Below are 17,113 nucleotides of genomic sequence, written 5' to 3'. Positions count from 1 at the left end.
AGATATTATTTCCATGGCCTAGGAAAGTTCAGTCAATATTTGCGAATATGAAACTATTCTCGCTCAAACCAGAAACCAGAGAAGTCTTAAACTTGTGATGTCCAAGTCTGGAGCTGTTCCATAGTCAATGAACAGGAGTCTGATTTTGTGGAGCGACACAATGTTTGTTTGCTTTGTTACCAAAAATGAGCTTTATTTTACTGTAGTGTTCTCAGCGTCATCTAGAGCATTTTCCCCAATTCATTGTCAGTGGAGCAGCTCCAGAATTTAAACCCAATGACATTGCAAATTTGAGTTTTAGCACTCTAGCTTTTGGATTTGGGAGAGTTGGAATAAAATGTATGCATTCTGAAAATGGGTGGAGCTCCCCTTTAACACTTTTTTTTTTTTTTTTTTTTACAGGCTACCTGTAGTGTCACAGGCATTCTTTATCTTGAAACACATATGGATGCAGACATAGGGCAACTTAGTCAAAGAGACATTTCCCTTTTAGATTTGAAAATCAAACCATTAGAATCCATCCCAGGCACAATGGCTCAAATCACACAAGACCCTGATACTTTGACAGGAAATGTCACTTCCTGGCAGACAGCGGAGCTCTAAGGGGAGGAGAGCCGAGAGAACATTTTAAATTCATCTGTATAGCTAATGCCTTGAAACAGTGGTTCCCAACTGGTCGTCGTGGTCCATAAGTGGGTTGTGGGTCCATTCTGAATGGACCACAGGTGACTCATGAAAATGTCAAATTTGTAAAGAAAAAAAAGAAAGAAAAGCACTTTATTTTGAAGTACAGTGAATTTACATCACAGTTTTCATTTTAAAGAGCCGTTTCTTGCTGTAGATTGAGTGACTAACGGACAGCTACTTGACAGAGACAGCAAACTAGCTAAACGACATGGCCAAATGCAAGTATGATGCTGAATGTATTCAAGTGTGGACCTTGAATTAATGACTAAGGAGAGATCTGGACCCCATGGCTGAACCAGTTCGGAACCATTGCGACCCATTCAATCACTGATACGTGTTGTGTACATACAAAACCCAGGAAAGGGAAAAGAAATGTGACACAGGGAAGCCAAATCAAAATAATTTATTTTTGGTGACATTTCATACAGTTCTAGGATTGTGTCTCAAACACTTGGTTGATCCATTACTATATTTCCTTTTTGCCACCCCAACCCAAATTAACAGAAAATAACCCAAACAGATGAGGGGGGGGGGGGGGGGGGGGTTCCTGTAGGTATTTGCAAGCCTGTCAACATCAACCATATGCTTCTAAAATGATTCACATTACTCATGAGTAAGATTCTTTTTAAAAACAAGTTAGTGCATTTATTTAATTATACTAAATCACTAGCTGCTCATACTCATTAATGAAAAAGAAATAACAGCCCCAGTGATTGGTTACTCGTTTTACTGCATTATTAAACCCAAAGTCAATGCATCAAGTATTTTTCGCTCAGCTGACATGTCCAACAGTATATAAATGTCATATGCGTGATTTTATTTTGCCAATGCGATTTCACACAACTTTGGGGAAACCAGCCTACCAAGATTGGGAGAAAAGCGTTGTGCATCAGAATTAAAATAAATAAATTTAAAAAGCAATACATACAGTGAGTCAAACTTCAAATTCTAAGTCAATCGTTTGTTTTTCAAAATTAAAAAAAGAAAAAAAAAAAACAAAGAAAAAAAAAACAAAAAAAAACAGCAAACTCACTCTAAAAGCACAAAACAATCTGGTGGATACCTGCTGTCAAAAGCCTCCCTCTGTAAATTCAGTACTATTACAATTACATTCTCCCACACACATTTTCTAGTGAAGGGTTATCACAATATAGCATAGGCAACTACATCTCTACAGCTTCTTCAAAATCCAGTTTCACTGGGCCAAAAGTTTCCCCAAGACTACATTATTTAGCAGACCTCGTCAATAAAAATCAAAACTTTATCCTAGCACACTATGATCGTAGGCAGCTGGCACATAGCACGTGAAAATGTTCCAATTTTCTTTATACCCACGACTTGGCTGCCAAACATCATGTAGCTATCATCCTCAGCTAACAGCACTGCTCAGTCTATTTTTGACACTATGCCATTGTTAAGAACAATTCACAGATATAAGCTTAACCTGGATATCCTGTGATGATGTAGAAAAGCCAAACCTCACCTAAACCACCAGGCGCACTGAACAGTCAAATCTCATCATTAACCTAGTCTTTTATTCTCTCTGGAAAACGTCACCCTACTACCAAAAAACAAACATGTAAACAGAGAACCTGACTGATTATCAACATGACAAATGTTCTGAATCCATCAGAGTGGGTCGACCCCATAAAAACGGTTCAGATAGATGGAGATAAAACTTAACATGAAAAACTTTGGACCAGGCTAGCAGGTTCACCGTGGCTAACAGGCCAGTGAGCACCCCAAAGTGGATTTCGGCTTCAAACAAAACCACACATCTGACTGCGGCGTACATCGACAGTTTCTGATATCCGACTGATACAATTTAAGCCAATTATGAACCAGGATCAAAATACCACCATAGAACACATTTCATTAATATACATTAGAAGACCACACTGTCCAGTTCCAGGACAATGATTCAGAGTCTCTGATGTAAAAATCAAAAATCATCCATTTCATTACATCAGTGCAACAGCACACTGTAGCACTTCAATCATGTTGCTTAACAATCAATGCATACACAGACATCAGTCAACCCTTCAGTCATACTTGCAAACCTAAGCACACAAGAAAAAAACAACTGATGTCTCATTGCGTGTTAGTGATATCTTTGTATATGTACATGACATATATGCATGTTCTTTTCTTCTTAGTGCATATTGTTCTTGCAGACATCTATTCTTTAAAATCAAAAAAAAGGTAGAGGGCCGTTTACGCGGCCCAGCATCCCACCTCTCCCTAGTTGAGCATAAATGAGACGGCCTCCAGGTAAATCGCACTTAAATTCTTTTAAGCATAATGCTGGAGGCCAAAACATGATTTTTGTTTCCTTTTCGAATCACTCAAAGTTCTTCAGGTGTCATTTTGCCCATTAGTCCTGGATGTCCCGGTCTTATTGTCATTTTAAAAGCTTTTCTGTGGACAAGTTCCAGGGGGGAAAGGTGGCTACCATAATGTTGTTGCTTTTATGTTATTCATTTTTATATAATTATATATATCCATGTATATATTCATACATCTTTTTTCTATTCATATCAAGTTTTTACTTTGGCGATACTGGTGGGATATTCTGCTCTTTGCCAGTGTGCCTGTAGCCTCCCTGGGGGGAGCTGCGTCGGGCCGGAGGCGGGCGCCTCTGGTCCCGAAATTTGAGGCCCCCGGTGCCTCTGGGGCCATTGCTGCGGTAGTAGCCTTGAGAGTCACGTTCACGTGGTGGTCGGCTCTCCTTGCATTCCCATCCCCCTTCCCTGTCGTGGCCTTTCTCTTGCTTGTCTCCAGGACCACTGCTGGAGCCCGGATCCTCGGCCTTGTTCACGCGCAGCTCGCGTAAAGGCTGGCCCGTCGCGGTGCCTGTGGAAGCTGGGGCAGGGGCCGCAGGTGGAGGGTCCTTGGGTGGCCGTTGGCAGACCTCAGCATAGCTGAGCTTGCGAGGCTCCTGAACCAAAGCAGGAAACAAGCACAATTTCAAAAGGGATGTAACACAGCCATTTATACATTTCATGATTTCCCTCATCAAACCCTCAGATCTCATAATCTGAACGCTCATCGGGGTAGGAGTGAACATCCTGGACATTTGGTGGGAAAGGCCAGAGGGAGATAAAAGACAGAGACACTGAAGAAGAGTGACAGGTAGAGAGGAGGGAGAGAACCAAAGCCAGTCAGTCCACTACCTCACTTCCCTCTATGCGCAAAAGATCTCATCATCGAGTACTATGTTCAGGTGGAGGCTGTTGGTACAAAGAACCACATTCTCACCTGTGCAGGGGTGGGTATAGTGGCTGTAGCAGGGGTCGGCGTGCTCGGTGTCGCTGGCGTGGAGGCAGCAGAGGACTGAGGCCTGGAGCTAGGCACGGGCTGCGTGGTGGGGGGTGGGTTTACGGTGGTTTGAACAGGTGTGCGTGGAGCCACTTTTGGAGCGGGAGGCTCTGCCCGTTCAACCCTCTTCTCCTGACGGGTAACACTGTCAAAACAAGTTTCAGACATTCAGGTTACCATTTTGAAAATTTTATTGCAGGGGTTTGAAACTCAGTGTGTTAACACTGAGTGTGAAGTGAGTGTTTTGCACAATGAGATTACACACAAAGTCCATGCAAAGATAAGAATAGACGCAAACTCGCATAACTCAAATTACCGTGATACTGTGCTGCAAAAGCCTATGAGTGTTGAGATCTAGCTGAAATCCTCTTGAGTTTACTGCGGCTCAGAAACTGAGGACAAACTTATTGTCGCCGTTTTTGTGCACACGGAGCTCTACGACTGAACGTCAGTATTGCACAGACACAGAACAAAAAAAAGGATAGGACTTGGAGGTTAGTGAGTGAGCCATAGGACTACATTTTAAGGTCTCAAAATATGTTTTTGTCACTTGTGTAAGCCATTTTGTTGAGTTGCTTCTCGGCAAAATGCCCTGAGTAATTTGAAATTGGTCTTTTATTATGAAAGGTAAGAAGTGAAAGGAGTCAAGCAGTAATGCGATGCCGTGACAGTACGAGAAGTAATAGTGTCGCCATCTTGGTTCATGCTGGGACAGACTATGGAGCCTCCATGTTCACATCACTTGATTCAAGCTATCTGTTGTACTAAACTACAAACCAAGTTAGCTATTAGCTGCCTTCCCTTATTAGTTAGCCCATCTTTAAAGGCAAATATTTGTCAGTTGTGGATACTTCAAAAAAATACTCTAGCGACCGTATTTGCATGAGTAACGCAAGGCAAAAATTCACTTAGTATGTGAACACAGTGTAAGTGCCAATTATTCTGAATTAAGATGTAATGATCCAAGACAGTCATACCCAGGGGCTGAGGGTCCAAGTGGTTGTGAAGCAGATTTCGCTGCTGCCAGGGCAGGACTCGAGACGGCCACAGTCTCCTCTGCGACTGGGGGTTGGCCTGAAGCTGGACTCACAGTGGCTTCTTTATTGGCTTGTTCTGTCTGTAAAAAGGAAGAAGGCATTCACATTATACCTCTGATTTCCCCCTCAGTGCAGTGTATCCATCAGATTTACAAACTGTTACAGTCTTCATTCCTTCTTACCTTGTCCCTGTACAAACCGCGTACAACATCTGACATCCGGTTTTCTAGTACTGGCTCTCCCTGTGTGCTGACCACGCAGCCAGGAAGAGGTGGGAAATTGGTAGCTGCCAAGTCAAACTTGGGTGGAGGCACCTTGACCTCTGCTAGCGGTACAGGCCTCTGAAAGAGGAAATTGAAAAGGAGCCAACAAACAAAGATGATGAGATGGTTTACACTTTTAAACCATAAACATTTGAGGGCAACATAAAAATTACAATTTACCGCAATTCGTTCATCTTCTCGCCTCCTCCGTGTCCCTCTGTAGGTTGTGCTCCGTCTGAAAAGCAAATAAATAATTTGTCAACAGCAACCCAACACTCAAGGGTCACAGATCAAGGCACAGCCCTTGACCAGCAGCCATTATAGTCAGGCGAAACAGGTTTACCTTCCACGTCCAGCCATGCCGCTGTCATCACTGGGGTCCAAAGACGAGGAAGAGGAGGAGAGATGTGAATACGCTGAGCTCAGGTCGGAGGCCGTCTGGACTGGGTTAGTGGTAGTGGTGGGGACTGTGGGAACAACAGGAGCAGGAGGCTGCGGGCTGCGTAGTCCAGTCAGACTCTCCAAGGGGACGGGAGTTATAGACGCTGAGGTCACCTCGCTTGTCCTCACCTGGGGCTTCACATGGTTTCTGTCACACAGGGGAAAAGGTCAAGATGAGTAAAGTCAATATTAGGTTGAAAATACTCTCAAGACATACTGGTAACCAGTGTTTCCTGTAGAGCTTTTTGTTTAGGGGAATAATTTTGTCCGCAGGTCTTTAGGGGTAAACTTCAGGAGATGTTACACTGACCATACTGGTGGTTTTTACATGCCAAGTCTACATGAAAACAAGTGTGTTGGCATGGCTACGCATCAGTGTGGACTTAAATGACGGCAGATTCAGACACGTTGGTCTCTGATGATTAGCTTTGGAAAATCGTTACAAATGCCGTTACATACAGAGAACTGCACCGTAATCACAGTGGTTACGTAATGGCAATTGGAACAGACAGCAACAAGCCTTTATAAAAAAACACTATCAACAATTTTCAGATAATTGAGGCTGAAGCGGAGAATTGAGTTCAAAGGAAACACTTGTGTTCACCATTTGCTGGAGGAATAAGACAGCATGCTGTGTCCTCGGGGTAAGACATGCAGGAAGGGAGGGGGGGAGGGGGAGGGTAAATTTGTGCTCATGATTGACTGAAGCTGTACAGACTTTGATGTTAACATACTGTATGTTTGGACACTGCAGCCAATGAAGGAGCTGAGAACGCCCATGTTAGACCCAGACAGTACACTAACACTTAAATGCAGCACGCTAACACTTTGAGACAGATACTGTTCTGTCAAAGACCGAGCAGCGTGATTCACATGGACTGATCTTGTCGTGAGTGTGTGACCCTCAGATCTCATAATCTGAACGCTCATCGGGACGGGAGTGAAGCTCCTGGCTTTGGAAGGGAAGGACAGAGAGAAAAAAGGAAAGGAGAAGGAGAAGATGGAGAGGAGAAAGAGAGATCAAAGCCCGTCACTCCACTCCTCAGTTTCCCTCTATGCGCATCTTGATCTCATCATGGGGTCGGACTTTAGAAGAGCCCAGTGCGATACTTCTTTGTGAAGCTGCTTTTTCACAACATAAACAAACTCGCAAAGATGTCATCTCTTTGCGAAAGATTTAAAGCATACGAATTTAAGCTTGACAGCTTCCTGACCTAGACTCAACTCCAGACTGTCATCATTTCTTTGTTATAGCATATAACACACGACATGTAATAATACACAGACAGAGAAAGCAGCAGTACCACCAATATAAAAAACAACACAAAACATAAAATGGGTGGTTAGTTGAGATGTAGAGAAACTGTTACATGTAATAATGTCAATGCAGAGACGACATTTTGGAGCCAAGGAGGCCATAACTGGAACAAGCCAGTTGCTCAGAATCAGATAGCAACTGCTGCCATTTAGTAGGCAAGCCTACATTTATCAAATGACATGACAAATCCAGGATGTCCAATACCTGGCGACAAACATTTACACACTGATGAGAAGGATCATGGCCATAAAAGTCTGACTGGCAGAAGGCAAGGGCCCCGTTATGGATTTAGTCATTTGGCTGTTGCAGTATGATAAGAGATGAGGGTAGCGATGAAGCTTATTATAGCAGTATAGCAGTGGTACCTGAAGGCATTTATTACATTCTTTCTTGAATAGAGGGGGACACTGTGGGGACAGTAAGAAGACAGGGAGGGAATACAATTCCCTGGTGAGGTCACATTATCTTTGAGACAAAATCAACTGCAGATGATCTGATGTTTACAGTTTAACATCATGCAAACAATGACACAAGTGGTAAAATATGTCAATTAGAATATGTTTACGCAAATACCAGACTTAGATTTAAAGGTCCAGTGTGTCGGATTTAGAGGAATATATTGGCAGGAATGGAATATAGTATAAAAAGTATATTTTCTTTTGGTGTATAATCACCTGAAAATAGGAATCATTGTGTTTTCTTTACCTTAGAATAGCCGTTTATATCTACATAGGGAGCAGGTCCCTGACAAATCTTACACACTGTTCCTTCAAGTCAAAACTAGAAAAAACTCAAACCAACAAATAGCATGTGGGAAAAGAAATCCTTACCGGTTTCTGTTGAATGGGCGTGTGATATTAAGAGAACTGGAGCCAGTTTTGTAGTGTCCTGCAGAGCCAAATCCATTTACAAAGCTACTGTTGGGAAACGGTGCCTGCACAAGGAAAAGTAAGACATTATTTACAAATCCTCTTTCATGTGGTATATAAGTACAATTTGTCAAATAATTTACTTCAGTTGCTGCCACAAGGATCTGAAAACACATCTAATGTAGATCCAAAACTGTTCACAAGACTCTCATCATGCAAAATATCATGTGTTTATGTGTACTGACGATTTAAATTGCAAGAAAGGAAAAAAACTAATCTGAATTTACTAAATGCATCTCTCTTCAGGAGGTCAGGAAAAATATGGCACAGACTAACAACAACAATGCAGTTTTTTGGGTGATTAAAGACTTTGGTCAAATGCCTTATTGTAGGTATACTATGCAGGACTCTCCAAAAAAAAAGAATGTACAGAGTCACACAGAAATAATCCCTCTCAATCATCACTTATGACCCACTGGAAGTGTGGAGGTGTATTTTTCTGCCAAGACTCTGCCCTCTGCCTGTATTTTCTGTGCTCAGGTTGTGTACTCCCACGGTGCTCAGGTGAGGTCGGGCTTTTTAAAAAGGTAGCGACCAGGTGCCAGACTACAAGCAGCAGACATACAAGAGACATAGCGCAGAAAAAATGCAAATATAGCCAGGCAAAGCACCAAATAAGAGTTAATCTAGGGTTACCTTTTACTACTTTTTACTTTAACTATACAATCCTACATGGTAAACCTTTACAGAACCATGGAGAATAAAAAAAGACATCTCATGTGAGTGGCCATGATTTATGCCAGATTTGGCAATTTCCATCTGCAGTCCCTGGGCACGTATACACGCAACAGTCATCAGACACTAAAAACATTCATTTCCATGCAACACCATTACACAGTCTCTTATACAAACAAACCTACAAGCTCACAACATAAAAACACCGGCACATTTATCCAGTACAACTACAAAATTACCATTCATTCCAATTAAAAACCTGAATCGCGGTCAAACTGATGTCGACATGACTGCTTGCTCAATATGTATTTTTTGCACCGTGGGAAAAAGAATGAAAGTCTGTGCAAGTTTTAAACTCAGCTGGAAGCATATTCCAGTGTTTGATGGATGGAAATGAGAAAGCAGATTGTGCAAAGGCAGTCTGCCGCAGTGGGATGTTTAAACCTGAGTTTAAAGCAGGTTGAGAGGTTCTGCTCATTTGTTCAGAGCCGAGCTGAAAAAAGCTCTTCAGTGCTGGTGTTGAATTGTAGATTATCGTCAATACCAACAGGACTTCTCAAAACAGAATGAGATTTTCAGAAGTGAGGAGGCTGTATTAGGACAGTGTGTTACAGTGATGGTGATTTAATGATTTCTTTGCTTTTAAGGGTTATAATTTGTGTCACATTTTACAAATTTAATGCTGATTACACAAAATGAACACATGGAGTGAGTGTCTTCCACTGAGAAGCATGAAGGGTGAGTTCCAGAGTAGGTTTGTGTTCATGTGTCTAATAGCAGTGTGAGTGCATCTCACCAGAGGAGTTTCAAAATACGGCGTGGGCGAAGGCGTCCAGGTGGGAGGTACAATGCCGTAGACTGGGTACTGCTGCTGAGGGTAGACGTGCTGCATGTAGAGCGGAGAGCTGTACTGGGACTGGCTCTGGGACTGCTGAGCGTAAAGGCTGCTGTCCATGCTACGGTAGCCATTCTTCGCAAAGAATGTGTTGATGGCCTTTATCCTGGCCTGTCGGCACGGAAAAACAAGGAAAGAGCACAGAGTGAAATAACTAAAAACAACCTCACAAACGGGCCTTTCCGAAATGACAAGGGAGTTTTAATGTAACTCACCATGATGGGTTTTCCCTGAAATGTTTTTACTTCCTCTCTTAAATACTTGTATGCCTATGGGAGCACAAGAGAGAATGAAAAGGCAATTCATGACAGCACTCCAACTGGCAGTGTGAAAATGACTGCAATTTGACTGCATTACCTGTTGGGCGTCTGTGTCTGATTGGAATGTGATGTACCAGTTGTTGTTGTGTGCAAACTCAACACTTATCACCTTTGGACAGTTGTCATTTTTGAATAGTGACTCCACTTCCTGTGAATTAGACACAAACAATCATCTCTCACTATACTCACAGGTAAACATCAGCTGTGCAGTATTTACTGCCAAGTGTCTGCATGAGTTAGCATTACCTCGACAGGTGTGGTTTCAGGGACCTCCCTCAGGATGATAATGCACCGCTTGTGATTAGGACGTACTTTCTCCCCTTTCTCATCCACTTGTACCATAGGAGAGGCTGAGGGGAATTCAAGGTATTTAAAATCAAACACATTACAGATGCAAGCAGCTTGTTTTAACATACAACCAGCTTAAACTCTCCACTTACATCTCAGCACATCCAGGATGAGGTCTATGTCAGTGGTGAGGACCTTTATGCCCTCCATGCTGGCTATAGTCCAAATAGGGACAAACTGGTCACTGTCCATCTGGGACATCAGGTACAGATCCTTTGAGAGGTTTTCTCTGAAAACACAAAAACAACAAATCCATATATATTAGTCCTCTCTTTACTTGGGAAATAACTAAGTCCACTTCTCAAATTCTGCAGCATAAAAAGGTGATTTGAGTGCCCGTGTCTTACCTGGAGAAATAAAACTCCAGCTCCTTCTTCAGAGACTCTCGAAGATTCTCAGAGGAGATTGGAGATGGTTCTTCAGTTTTGGAATCCACTGAGAACCAAACACAAAATGTCAGTGATGATACAACACAACTGCTTATGATCTCCACTATCATGGTGATTGTAGTGTGTTAATTATATGTTTGTCACTGTCAGGGCTGTCTCCAGATCAGGCTTTTCAGAGCAGAAAGAGATGCATTACAACAATGGCTGTGACGTCATCTCAACCACAAATTCCCTTTCACTCAATCTAAAGAAATACACTGAGCCTGACTGTACAATGCAGGTTGTCCCATTACCTTTTAATAAGCAGTGATATACAAATTATGTGAGCACAATTTGCTCATAATTACACCTGTGAAAACAGCTTGGGCTCTGAATCGCACTCATTTTCTTTCTACTTTCAGAACATACTGTAACTGCCCTCAAAGTTCGTACTGTTGCATGGACTATGCATACAATTAGGACATACTACTTTTAACATTTCCCCTTGAACTTTGACCGTCTTGTCCGTATGCCGCAGTTTATTGCAAGTTGGAAGTCAATAATTCCGAGTTGGAATTCCCGACTTCTGGTCTAAATGTGTCACAGTGCACCTGCACGGGAATGCATGGATGCCTGCAGCAAACAGATGTTTGTATGTCAAGTCCCTGAGCTTTACAAGCATCTACAGAGGACCCACATCAATTACAGCACTGCCATTAGCCAAGAGAAACTGCATCTATAATAAGTCAACTGTCTTTCCCATGTGTGCTCATTAAGATTAAGTACAACAGCTCAAAATCGTGTCGACTGGTGCAGAGCGAAATAGTGTGAACCACCACAGCCAATAGCAAAAGGTTGTGTGGATTTGTTTTGTGTGGACAAAGATATGCTACCAAATATTTCTATCAAGCACAAGTCAGCTGAATGGAAACAGCAGCTAATACGTCACAGAAGGTTTCACAACACAAACAGCACATAAAACACTAAATGGGTTCGTTTATGTCGACGAACTCGGGCTAGGTGGATCTTGCACGGGTTTCTGACTTGGAATTCTGACTTTAATGACTGTTCTATTGCACTCCTGTTGTCAGAGGTAGTATTTTCCTGTGTTCTGAGTACAATGGACAGTGTGAGCTGTCACCCATCTCTGACTCAGTCGATGTGACGCATGTTCCGCGACGCTGAGGATAGTGGGTCCGAATAGCCACAAAAGCATGCTGGCTTGCATACTGCAAAATGCGGCCAAAAGCAGGACATCCTGGTATTTTTCGCATACTAAAAGTAACCTTTTAGGCAAAGGGTCAAACAAGGGTTAATAGTATGTTAATCATCCCTGAGTCAAACACATGATTTACATTTGAACATGGTAAATGAAGTACAAATAACTGTATTGGTTAGGTGTGGCCCAGTAGTCTGTGTTCCAAGTTTCACCTGGCTGCAAGACAAATATCCCGTTGGGGACGATAAACTTAATTGAACTATGTGGCATGAGGAGGCAGCAGTCTGCAGGTTTTCATTCATTTCAGCCAAAGACTACCCGCTGAAATCATCTGCTGAGGTGATTGGTTGGTATGAAAACCTACAGAGTGATACAGGTCAATGTGCTGCAGTGAAAAGCATATCGGTGAGGCAATACTTGCACAACAGTATTGTAGTGGGAACTGTTTATGATGTTAGACCACACAGTTTCACATCCTATCTAGAGACTAAAAATTAATGAACGCAATGAGAGAGTTAGCTGCAGTCACAGTTGGTGTGTGGAGACGACTGCATGTGATGTGACGTGACTGACCTGAGGTCCCCGTGGTGGACCCAGCGGGGGAAAAGCCCAGCTCTGGAGGGTCCATTCCATTTACTGCTATCTCAGCTGTTGCTGTGGAGCTGCTGTCATCCAGGGCCGTGAATCCCACAGGGTACTGCTTGCACCCAGCAGACGAAGGCTCAGAATAACCTGTGAGCAAGGTAAAGAGTTCAGAACCAGCAGATTTTTCCAGGGCTTCTTCACCTTGTCCACACATCTCCCAAGGTTTTGCTAGTACTGTGTGTAATTTAATACATAGATGTGTGTTGTTGGCAAAAAGGTAAAAAAAAAAAAAAAAAACTACACAGCTAGCCATTGAGAACAAATGTAAAGAGTCAGTGTTTGTATCATTACACAGGATGTCACTGTCCAAAGAGAATGCTGTTTTCACACTGTAATGCTCTGTATGAGGAAAAAACAAGCATGAGTTTAAATATGGGATATTTAATTGGGCTGATGTATGTGCGTCTCACCCTCACTGATGTCTGAGGGGGGCCAATGAGGGCTGTTGGTAACAGCCTCGCTGGGGGCCACAGGCATCTCCTGCCACACCTTGGCATTTGGGTTCAAACCGGCGCCCTTAGAGGTGACCTTCAAAGCACAAACAGCAGGATCAGGCAAGTTCAACTCTTATCAACATTAAAAGCAGAGAGATGTTTGCATTTGAGCATATTCAAACATTTTATACACACACACACACACACACACACACACACACACACACACACACACACACACACACACACACACACACACCACAATAGAGACAACAAGTATTTATGAAATTTATTTATTACTGCTGCATTTTGAAAGACTATACTTTCTGTATTCAGGCAGATTTGTAATTATGTGAATGATATGTTTTATCTGCAATTGAGACCTACACAATGATGTACATCATGTATTTAATATTCTCGCTGTTTCACCCCAGATTTGCTGTCTCATCTCTGACTGGCATCACACTCATTCCCAGACTACTGTTAAAATATGATCTGTTCAAGACATTTTAAACACACTACAGCACATGGCATGTTTTGCACCTATCCTGTCAAGCTACTAACACTCATTTATCAACACAAACACATTGAGTTGCTTTTTATATCCAACGTTGAGCACTCAGCAGCAAACATCTTCAGTGCACTACGAAACCTAACAGGCTGTTAAATGTAGGAAAACTAAAGTCATAAAGGTGGAAATCTGAGGGGAACATGATAACGTGATGTAATTATGAAAACAGACATGGAGAATATAAATGTAACAATACATAAAACACTAGTTGCCCAACGCCACCATTATGCTTCAATTCACAAAACACTTAACACTTGATAAAATACAAGACAATGATAGAATTAAAACAACTGACGGACCAATTTGTTTGTCAGAAACTGAAATTAAACTTTACCTTTTGTTGTTTGGACAAACATTACAGCAGTACTGTTTGTGCAAAGGCACCTCTGCTATCACAAATGCATCAACATTCAGACAAAACACAAAACGGGAACAACAACCAAACTTTGCATTTTTATACAAGGGGAAAAGCATGGTCTCTAATAATGTGGTTCAGGACTGAGACCCAACCATCACTACATCTGCTGAGTTCAGTAATTACTCTAACCTTATACTGAGGGGCCACTAACTAAAATCACCTGGTGCAATCTAAGGATGGCAGGAACACCTGCATACCATTGGGCCTCAATGGCATCTAATTGGAAACCAGAGAAGTGCAATGAAATGTGCCACAAAGAGCCCCATGATCCCCTGCAGACAAAGGAGGCTATTAACCTGTTAACCTCAAGAAGGAGAACCATTATAAAAGCCTCTAGTAACCACAAAGTCTGTGTGGTAAATGCTGATAAAAACAACAAGCATGATGTCAGCAGTACTTTGTGTTACTTTAACCAACATACTTGTGTGTTTGATGCACATTAATGAAGGATTAGATGTGACACTCCATATCAAAAGGGCTCTGGGGGTGAAACCCTGACCCTGCAAAGATCTGTGGCCAAGAATAGATCACATACTGTACCCATTAAGATATATGATGTGAACCTGACATGAACCAATGGTGGATTGCTCTTTAATCCAAAGAGGAATGGATGACAACTGTACACTAACTCTGAAACGCCAGTAACTGTCAAATTTTCCAGCTTCTTCTTTTGACATTGTCACTTGCCACCTGCAAATAGATCCTTTAGCTAAAGCACCCGGCCTGACGAGTGCAGCTGACGGTCACAATATCACTCAAGACACTTCTCTCCTCCAAGTAGACAAGAATGGCTGTGCCACACGTTTAGGCCTCAGTGTCGTTAAAAAGGAGCACTAACATTTATGTGCCGTGCAACTTGACACATGGTTACAATGCATGCTTCTGTGTTACAGGCCGTGATGAGCCAAGTAATGTCAGCTGACTGCGCTGCGCAGCACAGGCCAGGTATTTGCAACGCATGTCACTGCGCTAGCTCCGTTAGCTACCAGCACGATTAGCTAACAGATAACGATGGTGAATGAACGTTTACCCTTCGGCCAGTAATCTAACGTTAGGCATCGATTACCTACACATCGAAAACAACTCAATCAGTACTTATATGCTCCCAATACCACTGCCGTCATTCTTAGTTCCAGCTGTGTCATAACTTAACTTATAGGCTAATGATTACTCAGCAAACTACTTAATGAGCTTGCTTGTTACAGTAGCTAAGCTAACGTTAGCTAGCTACCTAAGGGAGCTGCAGTGGAGAGCAGGCTAACGAGAAGTGTGTAAAATCACCTGCCTGTACTGGCTGCAAGTTATTAGTCGTGCAAGTGCCGCTGTGTCTGAGACTGTTTTCGCTTGATACTCGATAACACCTTGCGATTAAACCCTGTCAGACAGCGATTACGCAAATAGCAGCAAAGTCAAAGCCAAGCTGAAACTTAGTAGCTTAAAATATGTCTTGGTTGTGTTAATTTTAGCTGTTGCTTCATGAACATCGCTGGTCGCGCAGAGGGGGGGGGGGGGGGGGGGGCGTACAGTGCTAACAGGTCTCCAATGAGCAGCATCGCTTAGCCAGCTAGCTCGCTAGCTAACTAAAGAAGGCCTCACTCACCATGCCGCCTGACCCTCCCTCGCTCCCCAGCGGAGCCTCGTCCTTCCCACCGGTCTTCGGTCCGGGATCAGCCTCCTCCTGCAGCAGCGGCGGCTCTAAGCTCTGATCTGAACTCATCAGCCGCTCCTGACTCACTTCCACCCCGTCGCGTTCTCCCGGCCCCCGCCTGCCACCACCTCCTCTTTCCGAAATAGCGGCTGGGTTCAGCAGTCGGTCTGGTTCTCTCCTGTTTGACTGGATTGGCCAGCAGCACACTGAAACTAGCTTACTAGCTAGCTAGCCGGCTAGCACGTATGCTACAGACTAAAGCTAGCGACCTAGCGTGCTATGAATCAACGAAGCGGGCTAACGCCAGCTAGCTCAATGAATCAAACTTGCACGCTAAGATACTAATGGTATAAGCGATGCCAAACCATGACTCTTCTTAGACCACAGTCCCCGCTGGCGGCTCGTCAAATATTACACCACACACCGGGTTCGTGAGGCGCATTCCTAACCGGGCGACCGGAGCGGACACTGGGGACACGCACCCTTCCTCAGCGCAGGCACACAGTCCGCCGACGTCCCGGCTGCCACCGCGAGCTCTCGGTGACCTCTGCACAAACCATTTCCTTTTCCTTTTCCGGATTCACACTGTAGTTTTCTACAGTAATTTTTGGTGTAATGAAGTCCTTGTTCTATTATTTATTTACCGTGGAGTACAGTGTACATATGCATGCTTTCCACGTGTTTTGTTGTTCTGTTTAAAATTATAAAAAAAATTACTCCCATCTTTTTTTTCTAAACTGGAAATTTAAACAGAAATTCAAGCCAGCCTGAGAGAAGATCTCAAAAGCAAAATTATATTTAATTTCCTGATTTCAAACCATATTTGTACAGTATGCTTGTAAGAAGCAAAATGATTTAAATATACAGCTCCAAACATGGACTTTTTCCACTGTAGACCTGAACATCCTCCAAGTCAATGATCATTTAGATACTCCTGTTCTTGTATTATTTTATATAATGTATTTAGGTTATTTATACAGACACGTCTCACTATAATGCATCTATATGCTCCTTTATATGGCAGCAAGTATCTACATTTTTGAGTCAATACACTGCTATCATGGTATTGCTCATAATGGGTGGTGAGTCAATACCAGCTGATTTCATGAATGGTCTCTTTTGTGGAGAATCAAAGAAAAAAAGCTGTGACGAAATCACTTTTCATCCCACCTGAGATGCAATCAGGATCAAGTGATAAGCCACTGAAAACAATGTAACTAACCCTAAAAGGTTGTTCAAAGACAGGTCACACAGACAATTGAATATAGCTTGTTTGATTATTGGTGTAGATTTAAAAAAAAAATGGTTCCACTGCTTATGTTCCCTTCAGAATAGTGAAAACATTATGAATTAGTGACTGGGGTATTCAGGTATAACCAGTGGCAGCGTTCTGTTTGATGTGTGGCACCTGGACTCGCTGTTAATCTGCTGTCATTGACGCAACACTTCCAGGTGTCCTATGACCTGGATGACTATAAATCTTTTCTTTACTGTTTTAATTTCCTATTTATTACTATATTGTACTATTTATTGCCTGCTGCACTATGTTATTTATCTACTGACTATGTTGCACCATTTA

General features: G+C 42.6%; 1 protein-coding gene across 2 annotated transcripts; it reads right to left on the bottom strand.

The window, feature by feature from the left end:
* Window positions 1–1,075: 1,075 nt before the first annotated feature.
* Window positions 1,076–16,057, bottom strand: LOC126402425 (la-related protein 4). 2 transcript variants are annotated; one of them, XM_050064402.1, is made up of 17 exons: window positions 15,487–16,057; window positions 12,874–12,991; window positions 12,392–12,550; window positions 10,579–10,666; window positions 10,324–10,460; window positions 10,130–10,233; window positions 9,921–10,031; window positions 9,779–9,832; window positions 9,465–9,674; window positions 7,895–7,998; window positions 7,430–7,471; window positions 5,649–5,894; window positions 5,486–5,540; window positions 5,225–5,383; window positions 4,983–5,122; window positions 3,946–4,150; window positions 1,076–3,625 (listed from the first exon to the last, which is right to left on the bottom strand). In XM_050064402.1, the coding sequence occupies exons 1-17, from the start codon at window positions 15,601–15,603 to the stop codon at window positions 3,233–3,235; spliced, it is 2,442 nt and encodes an 813-aa protein (XP_049920359.1). In that variant the 5' UTR covers window positions 15,604–16,057; the 3' UTR covers window positions 1,076–3,232. The 2 variants fall into 2 exon arrangements, with proteins under 2 accessions (XP_049920359.1, XP_049920360.1); XM_050064403.1 differs by lacking the exon at window positions 7,430–7,471.
* Between the last annotated feature and the right edge of the window lie 1,056 nt (window positions 16,058–17,113).

Source organism: Epinephelus moara, chromosome 16 (genome assembly GCF_006386435.1).
Source record: "Epinephelus moara isolate mb chromosome 16, YSFRI_EMoa_1.0, whole genome shotgun sequence".
Lineage (NCBI taxonomy): Eukaryota > Metazoa > Chordata > Actinopteri > Perciformes > Serranidae > Epinephelus > Epinephelus moara.
The sequence above is the reverse complement of the archived record's forward strand: the minus strand, read 5'-3'. Positions and strand labels throughout refer to the sequence as shown.